The sequence below is a fragment of the Eretmochelys imbricata genome, chromosome 15 (assembly GCF_965152235.1).
Source record: "Eretmochelys imbricata isolate rEreImb1 chromosome 15, rEreImb1.hap1, whole genome shotgun sequence".
Lineage (NCBI taxonomy): Eukaryota > Metazoa > Chordata > Testudines > Cheloniidae > Eretmochelys > Eretmochelys imbricata.
In genome coordinates, this window is record NC_135586.1 from 13,067,259 (window position 1) to 13,085,822 (window position 18,564).

The following is an 18,564-nucleotide window of genomic DNA, read 5'->3' on the forward strand; positions in this document are numbered from 1 at the left end:
AAGGAATACAATGAAAATAGGCTATCAAAGATCCAATCAAATCCTCAGTCTTGGTATAGTATCACCAAACCCATGGAGCCAAGAATTCAGATTATCCTAAACTTAACCATACATCTGAGAGTATATACTGACCAAAGACCTACATGGTCAAGTCCATTTGCGTGAATGAACGTTACATAGAATTACATGATCCTTCAAAGTTTGGCCCTGAGGTCCATACTGTTCACTGTCTTCCATTTCTTGCGATAGACTGTACCACTCCTGTTGGGTGACCTCATGTTACATAGAAACAGACAGAGACCACAAGATGTTAAAAAAAAAAAAAACACAGACAACAACCCAGTCAGTTAATGTCTACAAAATATAGTTTGCTATGCATTCGGTTTATAAAAAAGCAGGCCAAATTAATGAACAAGACAGCACTGGATACTTTCCTCATTGAAAATGAATATATCTGCATTGCTAGTTCACTGATCCTGACAAATATTCTCTCTCTCCCTTAGATTCATGTAGATAATTTTGTAATTTCTGTTAACTAGACCTAGTTTCATTAGAATTTGTTGATGTCCTGATCAGTGGACTTGTCTGTCACGGTTTCCCAGTCATACTCTATTCAAACTAAACTATGTGGTGGTAGTTAAAGTTTTGAATGATGGATCTGAGATGCAAATTGGATCTGAACACTTCCAAAGTTTGTAAATATTTGAATTTCTATTTTGACCTGGGCTCATATCTGTTCAGGATTCATGTTAAAAACAAGTTCTTCCTCCTAACGAGAAAAAGTGATTGCTATGATAGTGTATGAATTTCAGGTTTGTACAGTCAAATACTCTTTCAATATGGCCATTGTCATCACTGGGCTATCTTCTCTTCCCTTATGTTATCCATCAGTGTTCAAAGAGTGGACTGTATGTTCTCTGAGGAAGGGACTGTCTTTTTGTTCTGTGTTTGTACAACGTCCAGCACAATGGGGTCCTGGCCCATTAAGAGGGCTCTTCGATGTTACAATAATACAAATAATATCCCAGATATGTCATGAAAAAAATTTAGAATGGATTTTGTAGCAGGGCTTCCTGTGGCTGCATGTTTGGCAACATTGTCTGAACTGGCCTTGGTCAGTTCTTGAGGAGATGGAGATGTGAGACCAGGTGTATTTAAGATGGATTTGTGGCCAGTCTTTACAAAATAATGGATCACCCCCCGCATCCCTCCTCTAACCACAAAGGGCACCTGTTTCCAGAATCATGGGAGGATGAACAGATGTCCTGCTCTTTCCAACTAGCAGTTAAGAGAGGCAACCGTGAGTACATTTTAACTTTATTAGAAAAAATGTTTATACAAAGCTCCGCACTGCACAAAAACACACCTCCCCCCAAACACAAAGAGCAATCTAACATGGTAAGCTGTATGCATATTATATATGTGGCATGTATATATTTTTTGCATGGTTTGCATTCATTATTTTACAAAGTTAACATTCAGTAGAAAAAGATGCTGTTTGTTACCATTATTTTCCCATATAAATAACTGTGAGCAATCCCTCTTCAGATAGATAAAAAACACCTTTTCGTGTCATTCTGTAAAAAACAGACTGAAATGGTATTGAAATCTATAACATTCCCCAATATCACCATAAAAATATCATCTAGCCCCTGGCCCAAAATGCTTGTCCAAGGCAATTAGAAGAGAAGGGACCATAAGACAATGCTGGAAGATGTGTCTTCAGTCCAGTTCTTTGAGCCAACATTCAGGTAAATAATATTTTATTCGACTTAACACTTAAGGGTGAAATGAGCACAATTTGGGAGGGACAAAAATTCTGCCCACATTGGAAACCCAACTTCCTGGTTATCTGTCATCCAGCCAACTTCTGACATGTCCTGTGGCTGTGCCAAGAAGCCAAACACTCACCAATTCTCTCCAGAAGGCATAGGAAATCAGTGATGGCAGGAGAAACCTTTGCTTGTTTGCCAACTTCTTCCCTCCACTCATCTTTGCTGGAAATGCTGGAAACACAGAGCAGGAGCCCGGGCTGCTAAATTATCTGGAGGAAAAGTCAACTAGGGAGAAATGCTAAAAGACAGCTAAAGGGAAGGTTTAAAGAAAAAGCCACTGGAATGGCTCCCAAGGATCTGGTTTGGAGAAGCAAGAGCAAGTAGAAAGAAATGCTTGCAGCTCACAAGACTGGCTTTACTGGAGTTTAAGGGTGGTGTTTTGGTCCAGATGAATTAACTGGCTGGTGACCAATCATTCTTTCCATCAAGCACCATGATAGGTAGAATGGAGAAGTTTCTGAAGGCAATACAGAGGCAGTGATGGTGGTGAAGATAATGGAGGTGAATGACAAAATGCTGATGAAGATTAATTGGAGGACAATGCCAACGAAGAGCAAGATGTACTGTCTGGCAGAGATGCTGGCAACAGAAGAATGGTTATATGGTTGGTGTTGTTGGTGATGACCACTGCAATCTATTTATATGTCCATGTAGTCGTCATCTTCATCAGTATCACTCTCCAGTGAGGACTCTTGGCTTGAGGTTTCTAAGATCTCCAATGCTGGCTGACAAAGACTCTCCTTCTTTACATTTGCTGCAGACTGAGCAGACAAAATAGCAGACTGACCCAAAGAAAAAAGAAAAAAGAGAAATATATTGCTGAATAGTTAGAATAAACCCACGATCACAGGGCTCAAAGACAAATGTCTGCTATTCCTCAACATTTATGAGTCTCCTTATTTGTAAAACTTTGTGTGTCCCAGCTTGCGGCTCCATAATACTGAATCATCAGTAAGCTTCCTCACAGCCAGTACTCCTGAAGTTCTCTCTATAATAAGACACAGACTGGAACAGCTGGGATATCCCAATCAGACTGCATTTCTACTTCGTCCTTTTTCATGACTACTGCTAGGACTGCAGTAGCTATGAACTCCTGCAAGCACTGGGACCATGATATCTATGAGCTCACCTACAGCCTACACTTCACTAATCCTTAAAGTAACTCCACTTGGGAGCAGCTAGGGCCTCATACCATCATACCTCATCTCCTGTGATGAGCTGGGGACAGGAGAAGTTGTTCCAATGACATGAAAAATCTCATTTTAAAGGGAGAATTAAGGTAAAACCCAAACATGACCTTTTTCTTGAATTACCTTTAATTTTTGCTTTGTCTCTTCTGAAATGCTGCCCTTTGGAGAAAGTAAGGTTGGTGTTGGTGGGGTGACAGTGATCTCAGGTGGGAATTTGGTGATAGATGAAGGGATAAAAAGCTTTGGCATAGTGGGCAGAATGCGGGTTTTTACTCTGGTGCTGTCTGCTTTGTTCTGCTGGCTTCCCAAGGAATGTGAATTGGAACTGACTTCTGGCTTGGAACCGGAGGCTGAGGAGAAAAGAATCAGGAAGAGAATTTCAGGGGTTTTCCATGCTTACATATGTCACAGGATAGAAAACAATATCTTAGTTAAAAAGAAATCATCTGAGCCAGTCATATATTTCACTGCAAAGATTTTTGTATGAAGACTCAGAAATGGAAAAGGAAATGGAAGAGCAGGAGGAGATGCAAAGTGCTAGAAACTGATTCAGGATTCTGCAGTTCATGCTCTAGGTAACAGCAAAAAGGCAGTGACATTTCTTGAGACACACAATATCTCAAGCTTTCCTTGACAAGTACAATACTTGGCAAATGTAATCTTGCCCTACTCACATCCATTCAAAATGCCACTGCAAAATTACTTTTCCTAGACGAGAGGTGGGCAAACTATGGCCTGCGGGCCATCCTGCCCAGCCCCTGAACTCCCAGCCAGGGAGGCTCACCCCTGGCCCCTCCCCTGCTGTTCCCCCTGCCCTGCAGCCTCAGCGTGATGCACCACCAGTGCTCTGGCCGCATGACTGCCTCTGGCCAGGCAGCGGGGCTTTGCTGCTCTGAGCAGCATGGTAAAGAGGGGGTTGGATAAGGGGCAAGGAGTTCCAGGGGGCAGTCAGGGGACAGGAAGCAGGAGGGGTTGGATAGGTGTAGGAGTCCCGGGGGGGGCCTATCTAGGGGCAAGGGTGTGAATAGAGGTCGGGGTAGTCAGTGGACAGGGAGGTTGGATAGGGGGTGGGGTCCCGGGGGGCAGTTAGGGGTGGGGGTGTGGATAGGGTTTGGGGCAGTCAGAGGACAGGGAGCAGGAGGGGTTGGATAGGTGTGGGAGTTCCAGGGCTGCCTGTCTGGGGGTGGGGATGTGGATACGGATTGGGGCAGTCAGGGGACAGGGAGAAGGGGGGGTTGGATAAGGGCTGGGATACTGGAGGGTGGTTAGGGGCCAGGGTCCTGGGAGTGGGTAGTCAGGGGACAAGGAGTGTTGGATAGGTCAGGGATTCTGAGGGGGGCGGGAAGTGGGAGGGGGCAGAGAGGGGGCAGGGGCCAGGCTCTTTGGGGAGGCACAGCCTTCCCTACCTGGCCCTCCATACAGTTTCGCAAAGCCAATGTGGCCCTCGGGCCAAAAAGTTTGTCCACCCCACCCTAGACCATCACTTTGATCATGTCATTCCTCTCTTTGAAGCCCTCCACAGGCTCCTTCTTCTCTATTGCATCAAACTTAAGCTGCCTGTCAAGACCACTCCCATGGTCTACCCTGTGCAACCTATCATCTCTCATTCACTGTTGAGGTGTTGACTCCCACCTCAAATCAGCCAGTGGTGCCAGCATCCATTGTCTGCTTGTTCAAACAAGCACCTTATTCCATTTTGCCTCTTCCACTTAGGAGGAGCTCCCTGTAAACATCGGCATAGCTACATTATCTTCCTGTCTCACTGTTTCTTTGTACTCTCCCCATCTGTCTTGTCTGTATCCAACTGTTGTCTTCTCTTACGCTTAGACTGTAAGCTCTTTGGAGTACAAACTATCTTTTTGTTGTGTGCTCGCATAGCACTTAGGCACTGTGGGGCCCTGATCTATGATTAGAACTCCTAGGAGCTACAGTAATACAAATTAAAATAATATTTCTGTAATAATGATCAGTACAAGACATTGTCTCTTAGCTGACCTATTTAGTCCATAGAGAGGAGAGAGACCAATAGAGATTTCTCAGCCATACTGCTACTCGTTCTATATGGAACGATGACAAAAAACACTCCACCAAAAACAACAAACCAATAAAATCAAATTATGCAAGTCTGATCCCACAATGGTGAGCCTCTGTAAGGGGTACAATAACAAGAGGTACTCCAACCTCCTGCTCTTCAAACTAAACACTTTCAGCTCTAGAAACCTGTAAAGCCTGGGCAGTTTTATTGGGATTAGGCAGGGCTATTTAATGAGAGCCAAATGGAACTCCACTTACGAATGCCTGCCAGGAAAGCAGACACATCATCACCTATAAAATGATGTAAAACTGAATTTGGTGTCTCCTTAATACTGCAGAGGATCATCAGATCTGCCACTCTCAATCAGACCTGAGGTCCTTCTATAGCATAGTATTTTGTCTCCAAGTGAGGACAGTGCCAGAGGCTTCAGAGGAAGGTGCAAGAAACACTACAATAGGCAAATGCAGGATAATCTGATTCCCATGTAGGTATCATCTTATTATTTATATTTGTATTACTATAGCACCTAGGAGCCCTAATCACGGACCAGCACCCCAAAGTGCTCAGTGCTGTACGAACACAGAACAAGAAGTCAGTCCCTACCCCAATCCCTAACAGTTAGAGAGACAGGCTTAACCCCTGAAGCATGAGGCTTTATATTCCTTCCAAAACCTTTTTTTTAAAAAAGCATTAACTGTTATAACTATGAATATTCTTGTTATCCACATAAATGTCCAATCTCTCTTTGAATTTTGCTGAAAATCTTTTTCCACGAGGCAGGTACTCCAGCTGTTTAATTAGAAGAGAAGAGTCATGGAAAAAATAAAGGTAATAAATGTGAATTTCCGATTTTGCTTTCAAACTGTATCCGATTTATCTGGGACAGTGGAGGAATCCTGTTAGGAAAGTGCCTAACTGATGCAGTGACAAAAGGATTGGACATGTTAGCTCCTCTGGATTTGGTATACTGCAGATCTTAGGTGATCTCAGTAAGCTTTTTACTTTTTAAACTGACTATTATTTTAAAAGCAGTACAGACTGCAGAGTAAGGGCCAGGTACAATGGTGCTTTGTGTTTGGCTATGCTGCCACGGGTATTCAGCATGCAAGTCATATGCCAAAGAGAATTACCACTGAAGAATTATAAGGTACTTCTCCAGGAAGCTGGGCCATTGCCATGAATGTCCATAAAATCTGGAAGACTGAAGGCATGGAGAGAAGGCTGGGGAAAGCATAGCCCCTGGTGGGTACAAGATTGCTACAGATGGATTTATTGCTCATTAAAACAAACTTTCACAAATTAAACCAAAAGAAAGACCATTTGTCTTCTATGGAGAATGGAACATTCTTACCTTGGGTACAGATATGTCCTGAGCTTGTGCTGGTCACTGATTCCACTTGCCAGCGTGCAGCATCAGCTGACGGAGCAACAGTAGCCATTTTCATCTGTTGGCAAAGTCGGGACTCTTGCTGCTGAAATCCAAGCCCTTCCAAAGGTCCTTCCAGCTCCTCCTCCTCTTCATTAACAAAAGATAATTCACAGATTAAGAGATTTTTCTGATCCCTTTCTTAATTCTAATTATTTTGTGTGTATCTGATAACTGGTGGGCATTTCATTACTCTGCCACTATTCAACAACACCATGATTGAAAATTAAATACTGGGAATTTAAAGTGGCAATATTACAATTCTGACACTTGGTACCATCAATTAAAGCACAGATTTTCATGAAGCCTTTAAAAACATAGCATTTTTAAAAGTTGGATGGAACACTGTGTGATAAATAATTCTCGCATATGCAAAGGCACATCCATGTACCAAGTGAATTCCCTAAACGTGTATATGTGATCACCAACCTCTGAGACCTGGGGATTGGAACTCCTGTCATAAGCACCGTTACACAGACAATTCAGAGATATAATAGTTGGCTGGAGTGCCATGCCAGCACTGATCCAAGAGATTTATATCTGATTATTGGTGACAAAAGATAGATACTATATTAAAAACCTCCTTAAAGCAAGCTATAAGGTTTATTTATTATGGGTATCTAGACACAGTGGAAGCAGCAGCTTGGCTTATCCTATTTGGAGACGAAGAATTATAGTTAAATGCTCAAACTTTAGCGACATGGTCAATCTTGCCCATATGCTCCGGGTTTAGCGGATCGCCATATTTGGGGTCGGGAAGGAATTTTCCTCCAGGGCAGATTGGACGAGGCCCTGAAGATTTTTCGCCTTCCTCTGTAGCATGGGGCACGGGGCACTTGCTGGAGGATTCTCTGCTCCCTGAAGTCTTTAAACCATGATTTGAGGACTTCAATAGCCCAGACATAGGTGAGAGGTATTTTGCAGGAGTGGGTGGGTGAGAGAGATTCTGTGGCCTGCGTTGTGCAGGAGGTCAGACTAGATGATCATAATGGTCCCTTCTGACCTTAATATCTATGAATCTACGAATCTATGACATATCTACTGTAGTTTTACTAATGCGTTTTTTTAGATCAACGCATTGTGAAATTCCCAGAGTCTGGCATTCAAAAGTATATACTCGTACAGCTCAAATCCTTATAGTGTGTGTACTGGTTTGCACACTCTCTTTCTCTCTACCCAACCCCCACACATACCCACGCTAATTTATATTAGAAAAATATTTTACTGAATGTAAATATAGATTCCAAGGCCAGGACTGCATGTTTGACATGAGTAGTATAATTTTCACTGACTCGCATGAGACCCTGATCATAGTCCTTTCTGGAAAGGACAGGCTGAAATAGCTAGCTGTGAGCTTTCTTAGATTCACTAACTGATAATGGTTACTATCCAAGGAACATATATTTCAACTTGCCACATTTATGGAGAAAACAGTATTTTTGCAATGAGAAAATCACTTTTCCATCTCCATCCAATGTAGCTAAGATCTCACAATCTGTTACACTGAGGTTCTGCTGCTTGATTCTTGCCTTTGCAGCAGGAGTTTGAAAGGAAGGTTTTATGGCTGAAGAACAACCTGCCAACTCTATTAAAAGGAATACCTAGCTACCTGGGATTCCGTATCTAGGTAGAATTCTTCAAGGAGTTACATTTCCTAAATTTCTTGAACACAGTTTGTGAGAATAAGTTTATCAAGCCGGGTGGTGATGAAATTATTGCACTTGCAAATGCTAATTGGTGAAAAAAAGAAATGTCACCTAAACTTATGCCTGCTAGTCTGTATAAGCCTGAGAATCAACGAGTTTGCAGGCAGAAAATTCTATAACAATTCCATCATATGAATGTTCAGATATCAGGTGAAACACAGTCAGAATGTATTCTGTGATGCTCCACTCATCGTCAACCATAAAGCAGAAAGGTCTGAAAAAGAGGAATATGTTCACTCATTTCAGCACTCTACTCCATATTCCTTCCTGCATCGTACTCTGTGCAGTGTTGTTGGTCCCAGGATATTAGAGAGATAAGGTGGGTGAGGTAATATCTTTTATTGGACCAACTGCTGTTGGTGTGAGACTGACAAGCATTTGAGTTACACAGAGCTCTTCTTCTGTACCTTATCCTGTATGGCAGCGCATATAACATTATAACAAAGGTAACATATATCCTATAACAAAGATAACAAAAATATATTTGGTAACAGTCAAATATAAATACGCTTTGTGTGAACAGATAAGAAGAACCTGAAACAATACCAAAATGGAGTGTTTAAGCTACAGGGATCCTGAAGAAACACAATTCAGCTTTTTTAGTTTAAGAAACAGAGTTAGAGAGACATCTGTGTTACTATTTCCCAAACTTCCTAACTTGGATTCTCTCTACACCAGGTGTAAGTGTGGTTTAACAATAAGCAAGAGTACCAGAGGCTGTGTACCAAAAGAACAACAGCCCTGAAGTGGACTGAAGACAGGACGAATGCCCTCTATGCTGCTGGCCTCTGAGGATAAGCTGTGGGCTAGACACTGTAGACTTCCAGAATCAAATGATTGCAAAAAAAATTCTTCTGACTCTGAGGTAGAGAGGAAGGAACAGCCCAGCCTCCCCAGAAGAGAAGCAGGAGAACAATGACAATTTTGAGGGATTATACTGTACAACAGACAGGCTATCAAATCCCACCTTGTTGCTGCAACATCTCAGATGACAGATTTTAAAAATTTGGGATAAGCATAAAGTGGTCTTTATTCACCTAGGTTTGCCATCTACTGTTCCTTTCATTAGATAAAATACTACATATGAGTGTGCTGTAAATCCTGTAACTAAACTGTATCCTAAGAAGAAATTGCATGTAACTGACTGCTAAGCCGTATCAGGGGCTTAATAAGTCAGCAACTAATTTAAGTTTACCACTCATTCACATTAAGAGCTGTGATTTGTGTTATTGCTTAATGACTGAATACTTATCCTTTAATGCTGATTATTTGCTTTGTTTGATTATAAGGTATTTCATTGTTTGGACTGATTTGCTATGTTTTGAGTCTAACTAGATTGTGTCACGTGACTTGATTGATTGGGTCTTCTGAGCAATCAAATTTTAGCCTAATGGTGCTAGCTTGAAATATACATAGTCTATCAGTGTACCCATCCCATATTCAATAATCTGCTTTATTAATTTCTTTTGAAAATGTCTTGTATATCTAGTTTTACAGAATAAGATCAGATTTCACTTGAATAAAATTAGATTTAATTTGTCAGCTCCCTTTCACTCTTAAGAGAATACAAATGAAAGGACATAAATCTGATAACTCTAAATATGAATTTTTATTGAGACCTTTCTGGAAACAGCGATTTCTAATATAATATTGTAATGAATGCTCCAGACAACCAGAACAAGGAGCCAATGTCAAGTTAATCAATCAATAACTTGACTCTCAGAGGTGTTAAATGCCCAGTGACTGAATTATGCCCCTATATTGGCTGAGATTCTTTATTCTCTTGTGACTATGATGTTTTGTGCCATGGTTACTTGAGAGAGACATCTTTTTTTCTAAGTTTAAAAACTGAATTTACAAACAAAATACTAAGAACAATTCACTTAACCTGTGGTCTCACTGCACGCAGGTGTGTACACATACATATACAAATGTCCCTGTCATAATTTGTACCAATGATACTTCAATATAATGTGGAGTTATTCACTACATTTCTTCTCCTTGAACAGACAGAAAAAGCAAGAGACTGTAGGATAAACAAAAAAAGACACACACACAATTCAATTTTCTCCTGTCCACCTAAAACAGATTCTGAAGAAAATATCCCAGTACTTGCCTTTGTGGAAGACACTGTTACAGCCCCGACGAACATAATGTCCTAGTTCTTCTTATAAAAACTTTCCCCAGGGAGGCAAGGACTCCACTAAGTCATGAGCTACAATATTCTGCATCAGCACAACAGCACAAGGAAATCGATACAGCACAGTCTAGAGGTGTTCAGAAGCTCATTTTTAGTCCTGTTCAACTAGATCTTTCTATATTACACAGTACTGGTACAAGCCTGGTACATTTTCAAACGTTAGTTCTATAAACCCAGCTTCAAAATAAAATCAGTTTTCGAAGACATTAAGAGGAGATGCAATAGCCACCCATCCCTGGGCAGAAGATGGGACAGATACAGTACAGAGATTTATTTGGCACTCAAACACTGTAGTGCAACTTGTGAACTGTAAGCACAATGGGAAAACACAGATTTGCAACACAGAACATTTATGTTAATATTTAAACAGAAAAGTTCATGTCTGTCTGAGCAAAATGGAGCTGAATAAGATAAAATTTTAGCGTACCCCTTCCCAACAGCGCTCTATTATACATAATATAACATACACAATAGAAAGAGGCACATCATACCTTTCAGCATCTCCCTGCTTTAGTGAGGAGGAAACAAGCTGAAAACAATTCAGTGCAACAACCTACTCCAGCTTTCCTCTCCAACCTCTTTCCACTTGTTGCCAGGGTAACCAGTGTTTGCAGATGCCTATAGCGGGCGCCTGGGTTCATGACTTCATTATAGTTAACATTCTCTCTCACTGCCTCTCTTTATACAGAGAACTCATTACATACATATATACACAACTGTAGATATATATATTATACACTTCCAGTGAGCATCATATATACAAATACGACACATTATTTTGCTAATCTAACATGTATACAATGAAAAAATGGCAAATATTCTCCCTGCATTTTACAGATGCACAGAAAGTTTACAAGCAGAGGGGCTGTAAGTGATAAATTGCTGTCCTGCTCTCCTTGTGCTCTGTACAGTGTCATTTGATTTCCTTGTACCGTCAGGTATTACAAGAGACCAACGCTATAATGTTAATCAGAATCAAACACCTGCCTTTATTTATTCACAAAAACTGACAAAACAAACTGGATAATGAGACTAACACCTTAAGCAAATGCTTTCCAGCTGTTCAAGGAGGCAACTATTAATATATACACACATAAAGGCATATTAAGGACTAAAAGAGAGGGAGAGAAAGAGCAAAATATCATCTCATCATAGGAAAGATGAAAGAGCTGAGCTCTGAACTCGAATTCCAAAACAGATTCATACCTGGGTTTCCAAAAGGCATGACTGGGAGAAACCCCATGGCCAAGAGTATCAAATGCTTAAGTAGACAATACAAAAAACCCTTCAAGTATTGTGTTATGAAAGGAAACACTAGAAACTATAATACTATTAAGTAGTCCTATAGCACTTTTATATCATAAAAACACTTTAGACACAGTGAAGACCCAATTCTGCAATCTTTGCTTGTACTGAATAGCACTCACATAATTAGTCTCAGTGACCTCAATGGGTTTAATTGCATGCAAGTACCACTCGCAGCTCGAGCAAAGGGTTACAGAATCGAAGCTTAATTCACCATGCAAGGTAGGTAAGTATTGCTATCCCTATTTTTCAGATGGGGCATAGACATGGGGACAAAGCCTCTGCTCTGAACTCCATGCCCCCATTTCCACCTCTTCCAAAAAAAAAAAAAAGGTGGTGGGGGGGAAGTGCTCAGTGAGCCTTCAAAGAGCTGTGCTAGTGTTTAAGGATGTGGACACTATAGAAAATCTTTCTGCATCCTGCCTACCCTCAGCCTGAAGAGAGGAGAGGAGAGCTCCATGCCTATAAAAGGGAAAAGAGTTAAGTGCTCCACAGAAAGTAAAGGAACATGTCCAAGACCAGACAGCAAATAAGTCACAGAGGTAGGATTAGCATTTTGGTATTTCTGGCTGACGGTATTGTGCTTAGTTTAGTCTATGCTGCTTCTCTAAAGGGAACAATATTGTACCTGCAGGGAAATGGATTAGATGACTTAATAGGGCTTTTGTATCTCTAGGAGTCTAGGTCTTTAGCACGAAGACCCACTTAAATACACAGAGTGGAGAAAGTTATATTGGAACAGATGAAGAGAAAAAAAATGTTGCATGTGGAAGCAAAAAGAGGGCTTAAAACCACTGTGACGGAGATCAGTGCACAGATGGTGACCAGAATGACAAGTAATGAGTATCTGAACAGAAGTGCAGCGTGCAAGAAACTAGATCCAACAATGAAGCACAAAGCCACAGTGATAAAAATTCCTTTTGGAGAAACCTGGAACAAGGTAAAAAGTTTTGGAACAAAGTTCTGTGATCTGACTGAATGAAAGATGCTCAGATACCATCATGAAGAGAATACTGCACGCTAATGGAAAGGTGAGAGTATCTATATCTAGGTCTCTGAATACTTAGAAACTCAGATGCACATGGGGGAAGGGGAAATCCTAAAAAAGAACGTTTTGTTCCCCAAATATCTTTTCTTTTATTAAACTTTTAAATCTGTTTTTAAATATTTGTTGAAGACTAAAGTTTGGTGTCCAGTTCCATGATTTCTTTACAATGCCATTTAAAAAACAGTAAGCTAACTGATTTTTGCGTCTTAACTAAAACTTGACTTGACGCGGCAGTAGTTAATAACTTGGAGAGAACAACATTGTACTCAGCTCTACTAGAGTACAGCAGCAGTTTTTCATTTGTAGTCCATTGCTGATGAATTTGATGTATGTTAATCTGTTGGATAGGTCCCTCAATGGCTATTAGCCAGGATGGGCAGGGATGGTGTCCCTAGCCTCTGTTTGCCAGAAGCTGGAATTGGGCGATAGGAGATGGATCACTTGATGAATATCTGTTCTGTTCATTCCCTCTGGGGCACCTGGCATTGGCCACTTGGTCTGACCCAGAATGGCCGTTATGTTCTCTGAATGTAATAGCTGCCTGGAAAAAGCCACAAGTCTCTCCCTTCTCTGACAATATTTAATCCTTTCTTGTCCCCCGAGCCAGTTAAACACAGTAGAGGTTAGTGAAAGCTACCATTAGATCAATGAGTGGTTAAAAAAAGCATTGTATAAATAAGTTATGCAATAGGTGTGGAGTAGATTTTCAGCTAGGCCTCTATTCAGCCTTCACTATGGTTAAGAGGCGCACTTGCAGGCGATCACGCCTACTAAAATTTCTATCACTTGCATGTGCACAGTTGTTATTTCGTTTGCAACAGCATAACAGCAATGTGAATGTAAGAGTTAGCATTTGCACTCAAAAACACCATTGACCTCAATGGATTTTGTGGGTGCAAATACTAACATTTCAATTAACAACGGTGTTACACCATTTAAAGGGTGCATGCAAAGACTAGCATACTTGCATGTTTGCAATTTTGCACACAAAAAAGAGGTGGCCAACAACTGAAAATTTAGCCCATAGTATAAATCTGAAATGTATGTGCAGTCAAAAGTCCATATGAAATGTCTCACTACCCACTCCTCTTAGATCATCACCCTGTCTCAGCAAGATACATCCCAATATTTATCATCACAATTTAGTATACTGTACGTCTATCTTTGTTGCTTTAATTGTATGTATACATACACATAACAGATCTCATACACAGGTTTAATTTTATCAAAGGATTCTGGAGACACAGTTTGTAATATATATCATACAAGTGGAATTCAAATGGTAGCCATCAGAAAAAGAAAGGCAGTAAAGCCACTACATGGACTGAAATGTTTTTGGCATTAATGTATCATGCTAGCTGGCTAACTCAAATTTGCTGTACTCCAAATAGGTATATCGTGAGGAGTAGGAGGAGGGAGAGAACATATCCAATCAAGTGATCAGGTTTCAGAGTAGCAGCCATGTTAGTCTGTATTCGCAAAAAGAAAAGGAGTACTTGTGGCACCTTAGAGACTAACCAATTTATTTGAGCATAAGCTTTCGTGAGCTATAGCTCACTTCATCGGATGTATTCAGTGGAAAATACAGTGAGGAGATTTATATACACACAGAACATGAAAAAATGGGTGTTTATCATGCACACTGTAAGGAGAGTGATCATTTAAGATGAGCTATTACCAGCAGGACAGTGGGGGGGGAGGGGCGAGAAAACCTTTTGTAGTGATAATCAGGGTCATTTCCAGCAGTTAACAAGAACGTCTGAGAGGGGGGGAATAAACATGGGGAAATAGTTTTACCTTGTGTAATGACTCAACCACTCCCAGTCTCTATTCAAGTTAATTGTATCCAATTTGCAAATTAATTCCAATTCAGCAGTCTCTCCTTGGAGTCTGTTTTTGAAGGTTTTTTTGTTGAAGAATAGCCACTTTTAGGTCAGGAATCGAGTGACCAGAGAGATTGAAGTGTTCTCCGACTGGTTTATGAATGTTAAAATTCTTGACATCCGATTTGTGTCCATTTATTCTTTTACGTAGAGACTGTCCAGTTTGACCAATGTACATGGCAGAGGGGCATTGCTGGCACATGATGGCATATATCACATTGGTAGATGTGCAGGTGAACGAGCCTCTGATAGTGTGGCTGATGTGATTAGGCCCTATGATGGTGTCCCCGAATAGATATGTGGACACAGTTGGCAACAGGCTTTGTTTCAACGATAGGTTCCTGGGTTAGTGGTTCTGTTGTGTGGCGTGTGGTTGCTGGTAGTATTTGCTTCAGGTTGGGGGGCTGTCTGTAGGCAAGGACTGGCCTGTATCCCAAGATTTGTGAGAGTGATGGGTCGTCCTTCAGGATAGGTTGTAGATCCTTGATGATGCGTTGGAGAGGTTTTAGTAGGGGGCTGAAGGTGATGGCTAGTGGCGTTCTGTTATTTTCTTTGTTGGGCCTGTCCTGTAGTAGGTGACTTCTGGGTACTCTTCTGGCTCTGTCAATCTGTTTCTTCACTTCAGCAGGTGGGTATTGTAGTTGTAAGAATGCTTGATAGAGATCTTGTAGGTGTTTGTCTCTGTCTGAGGGGTTGGAGCAAATGCGGTTGTATCATAGAGCTTGGCTGTAGACAATGGATCGTGTGGTCTGGTCTGGGTGAAAGCTGGAGGCATGTAGGTAGGAATAGCGGTCAGTAGGTTTCCGGTATAGGGTGGTGTTTATGTGACCATCGCTTATTAGCACCGTATTGTCCAGGAAGTGGATCTCTTGTGTGGATTGGTCCAGGCTGAGATTGATGGTGGGATGGAAATTGTTGAAATCCTGGTGGAATTCCTCAAGGGCTTCTTTTCCATGGGTCCAGATGATGAAGATGTCATCAATATAGCGCGAGTAGGGGCATTAGGGGACGAGAGCTGAGGAAGCGTTGCTCTAAGTCAGCCACAAAAAGGTTTTCTTCCCCTCTCTCCTGCTGGTAATAGCTCATCTTAAGCTCACTCTCCTTACAGTGTGCATGATAAAACACCCATTTTTTGATGTTCTGTGTGTATATAAATCTCCTCACTGTATTTTCCACTGAATGCATCCGATGAAGTGAGCTGTAGCTCACAAAAGCTTATGCTCAAATAAATTGGTTAGTCTCTAAGGTGCCACAAGTACTCCTTTTCTTTTTGCGAATCAGGTAATCAGTTTGTGCTGTCTGAATGTGAGGCAAGAGGGAAGTAAGAGATCCTTCACAAACAGGAAAAACCCCACTGACATTCAAAAGTGAGGCTGTTCTCAGAGTGCACCTGTGGTGAAGAGAGGAAAAAAACCTACATGAAAGGCATGGATCTTAATGGATGAGACAAGGGGAAGTGAGTATACCAAGGCCAAGCTTAGGAGGTGGTTACAGCAAGAGATTAGAAAGAGTAAACACAGACTACTTGTGACTGGCTCAGAAGCTGTCTGATTTATTCCTGCTAGCAAATCCATCTACTGTAAAATCTCACCCTGGAGTACACTACAACTAACAGATACCACAGTGCTTGCCCTATTTCAGAAAACCTTGTGAAAAATGGAGATGAATGCTCAGAAAAAACAGTAAAGGGTCAAGAGAAAAAACGGACATAAGGGAGGGAGAGATGGAAAATGGAAGTGAGTGAGGGGGACAAGACAACAAAGAAAAGACATAAGGAGTTATAAAAATAGAAAGATTTAAGATGGGATTGCCTACAAAGCTGAAACTCACTCCTGGAAGAGATCTTGTTAACCATGAACCTCAGCAGCTTCAGAATGAAATGCCAAACCCATCTCTTTTGTAGAGCTTACCCAAAATAATATCACATTTTAAAAAAAGAAATAAAGGAAAAAAAGTCCCTAAAAACCAGAAGGTATGCAAGAAAAATGATTTTTTTAAAAACATGATGCTGTGGGAAGGCTTAGGTTTTGCATTTCACTCAGAAGGAAGACAAGGAGCAAGTTTCAGTTTTTTTGGCCAGTCACTAAGAAAGCTCCATCTTCTTTGCAACCAGGTACCATTCTTAGGTCTGACAGTTCCATTTTCCAGTGGAATATAGCTGTCGATGCAGATAATTGATCACACAGGGTTAGGAAGTCCCCAAGTTAACTTGGTCCTGTCCCAAGGATGGCTTTGAAACAAGGACTGAAACCTTGACTTTAATTCAGCATTCAGAGAAGAGAATGAGAAATGGGGTCATGTGATCTTGGCATTCTGTGTTGGAGAGCAGATGGACTGCTCTGCTCTGAACTAAAAGTAGCTTTTACAAAGGTTGGCATTTTGTCCCTGGTTACAGAAAATTACAATAAGCAAACCCAGAAGTCGCTGTGGATCACTGTGGCTAAGTCCAAACAAAACAGAAGGGGGTGCCATCTAATCAGCCATAGATGGAAAAAGGGGATTTTGGGTGGCTGTAGCTATTCAGGTATTCAGAAACAGTGAGGAGTCAAAGTGAACACTTACACTGTGTACTGTATTAATATGAAGGCAGATGCCCTCAATGGAAGGTAAGGTTAAGAGAGTTGGTGAGTTCTCTGAAGTACTTCCCACTCTATTTGCATCACCTCAGTCTTTTCAGGCTTCAGATTCAATCAGATGCTGTGCATCCAATTGCTGAACTCAACCAAGTTGAGGACAGCTGGGAAACTGTGCTATTTGTATCTGATGTGAAGGAGACATACAGCTGGGTGTCTTCTGTAAACATCTGGCATTTTAGTCCATGCTGTTTCACAATCTCTCCTTGTTGCTTTATATAGATTTGGATTGAAAAAAAGACATGAGAAATGGAGGTGGGATCCCTCTGAGAACTCTGGAGATGGAAGAGCAAGTGCCCATTGTGACTCTCTGGGTATTGTCTCAGAGATATAAGTGAAACCATCTTAGCATGATCCTGCTATGTCTCTGAAGTGGGGCAGCAAAATTCCACACCCTGCCATATTAAATGCTGTATTAACATGTGTCAAAGACCTCCCATCCTACAACCACCTTTATTTTGAGCTTCTGCTCTTGAGATTACTATTCCTGCCTGTGACGGGGCACCCGACCCGCACTGGCTCTGCGAGGATTAAAATCAGTCTAGCGAGGCTGAGTGGCAGGCAACCAAAGGTGTGGTTGCAGGGGAAACAGCCAATTAGGGCAGAAGCTGCAGACAATTAGGGTGAAGGCTGGATCAGCTGATCAGGGCCCAGCCAGCCCATAAGGCTGGATCAGCAGACCAGAGTGAGAGAATCTGCTGCAAGGAGAAGACTGGCTTCCTGGCAGGCTGCCAGGATTTACAGGCTTGAGGCCCTGGGAAGAGAGCAAAGGAGCTGGAGCCAGAGGCAGGAGCAGAAGGAACTGAGGCTACGGGAAAGTGGCCCAAGGAATAGAGACAGTGAGCTGGAAGGAAGAGGCAGCAGGAAGTTTCTGTTTGCAGGATCCCTGGGCCAGGGCCCAGAGTAGTGGGCAGGCCCGTGCCCCTTCCCCTCACCCCGGAAGGGGAACCGGATGGTGACACCGCCTGGCTGTGCCATGAAGCAGATGCCAAGAGAAAGGAGCCGTAATGGGTCTGCAGGTGGAAGCAGGGAGGGAAGAGCAACCACCACATGAGGGTGCACCTGCTGGGACTGAGCTAATTCCTGAAACACCCAGCAGATGGTGCCAGAGTGGTGGGTGACCCCATGACACTGCCAATTATTTCTCATGCTGAATCAAATCTAGTGCCAGTTCCTTCTCTATAGTTATCATCATATTGTCACTCAACCTCCCGGGCCCTACGCAGCCTTCTTCAACCATCGCTGCATCTCATTTACTATATTTCAACAGATATAAAGCTTAAGTACTTCCAGAATGACCACT

At 41.8% G+C, this 18,564-nt stretch overlaps 1 protein-coding gene across 6 annotated transcripts in view; it reads right to left on the reverse strand.

The window, feature by feature from the left end:
* Positions 1-1,305: 1,305 nt before the first annotated feature.
* The window catches only part of CABIN1 (calcineurin binding protein 1), a 205,453-nt gene continuing 188,194 nt past the window's right edge, over positions 1,306-18,564 (reverse strand). For 5 of the 6 annotated variants that reach the window (XM_077835271.1, XM_077835274.1, XM_077835272.1 and 2 more), the window contains 3 exons: positions 6,412-6,576; positions 3,149-3,375; positions 1,306-2,617 (listed from right to left, as the gene is read on the reverse strand). In XM_077835271.1, coding sequence (XP_077691397.1) covers positions 2,474-2,617; positions 3,149-3,375; positions 6,412-6,576 — 536 coding nt within the window. In that variant the 3' untranslated portion in view covers positions 1,306-2,473. Of the gene's footprint in view, positions 2,618-3,148; positions 3,376-6,411; positions 6,577-9,836; positions 10,460-18,564 lie in introns of those variants that run through there. The other variant, XR_013348094.1, reaches the window with a different exon arrangement.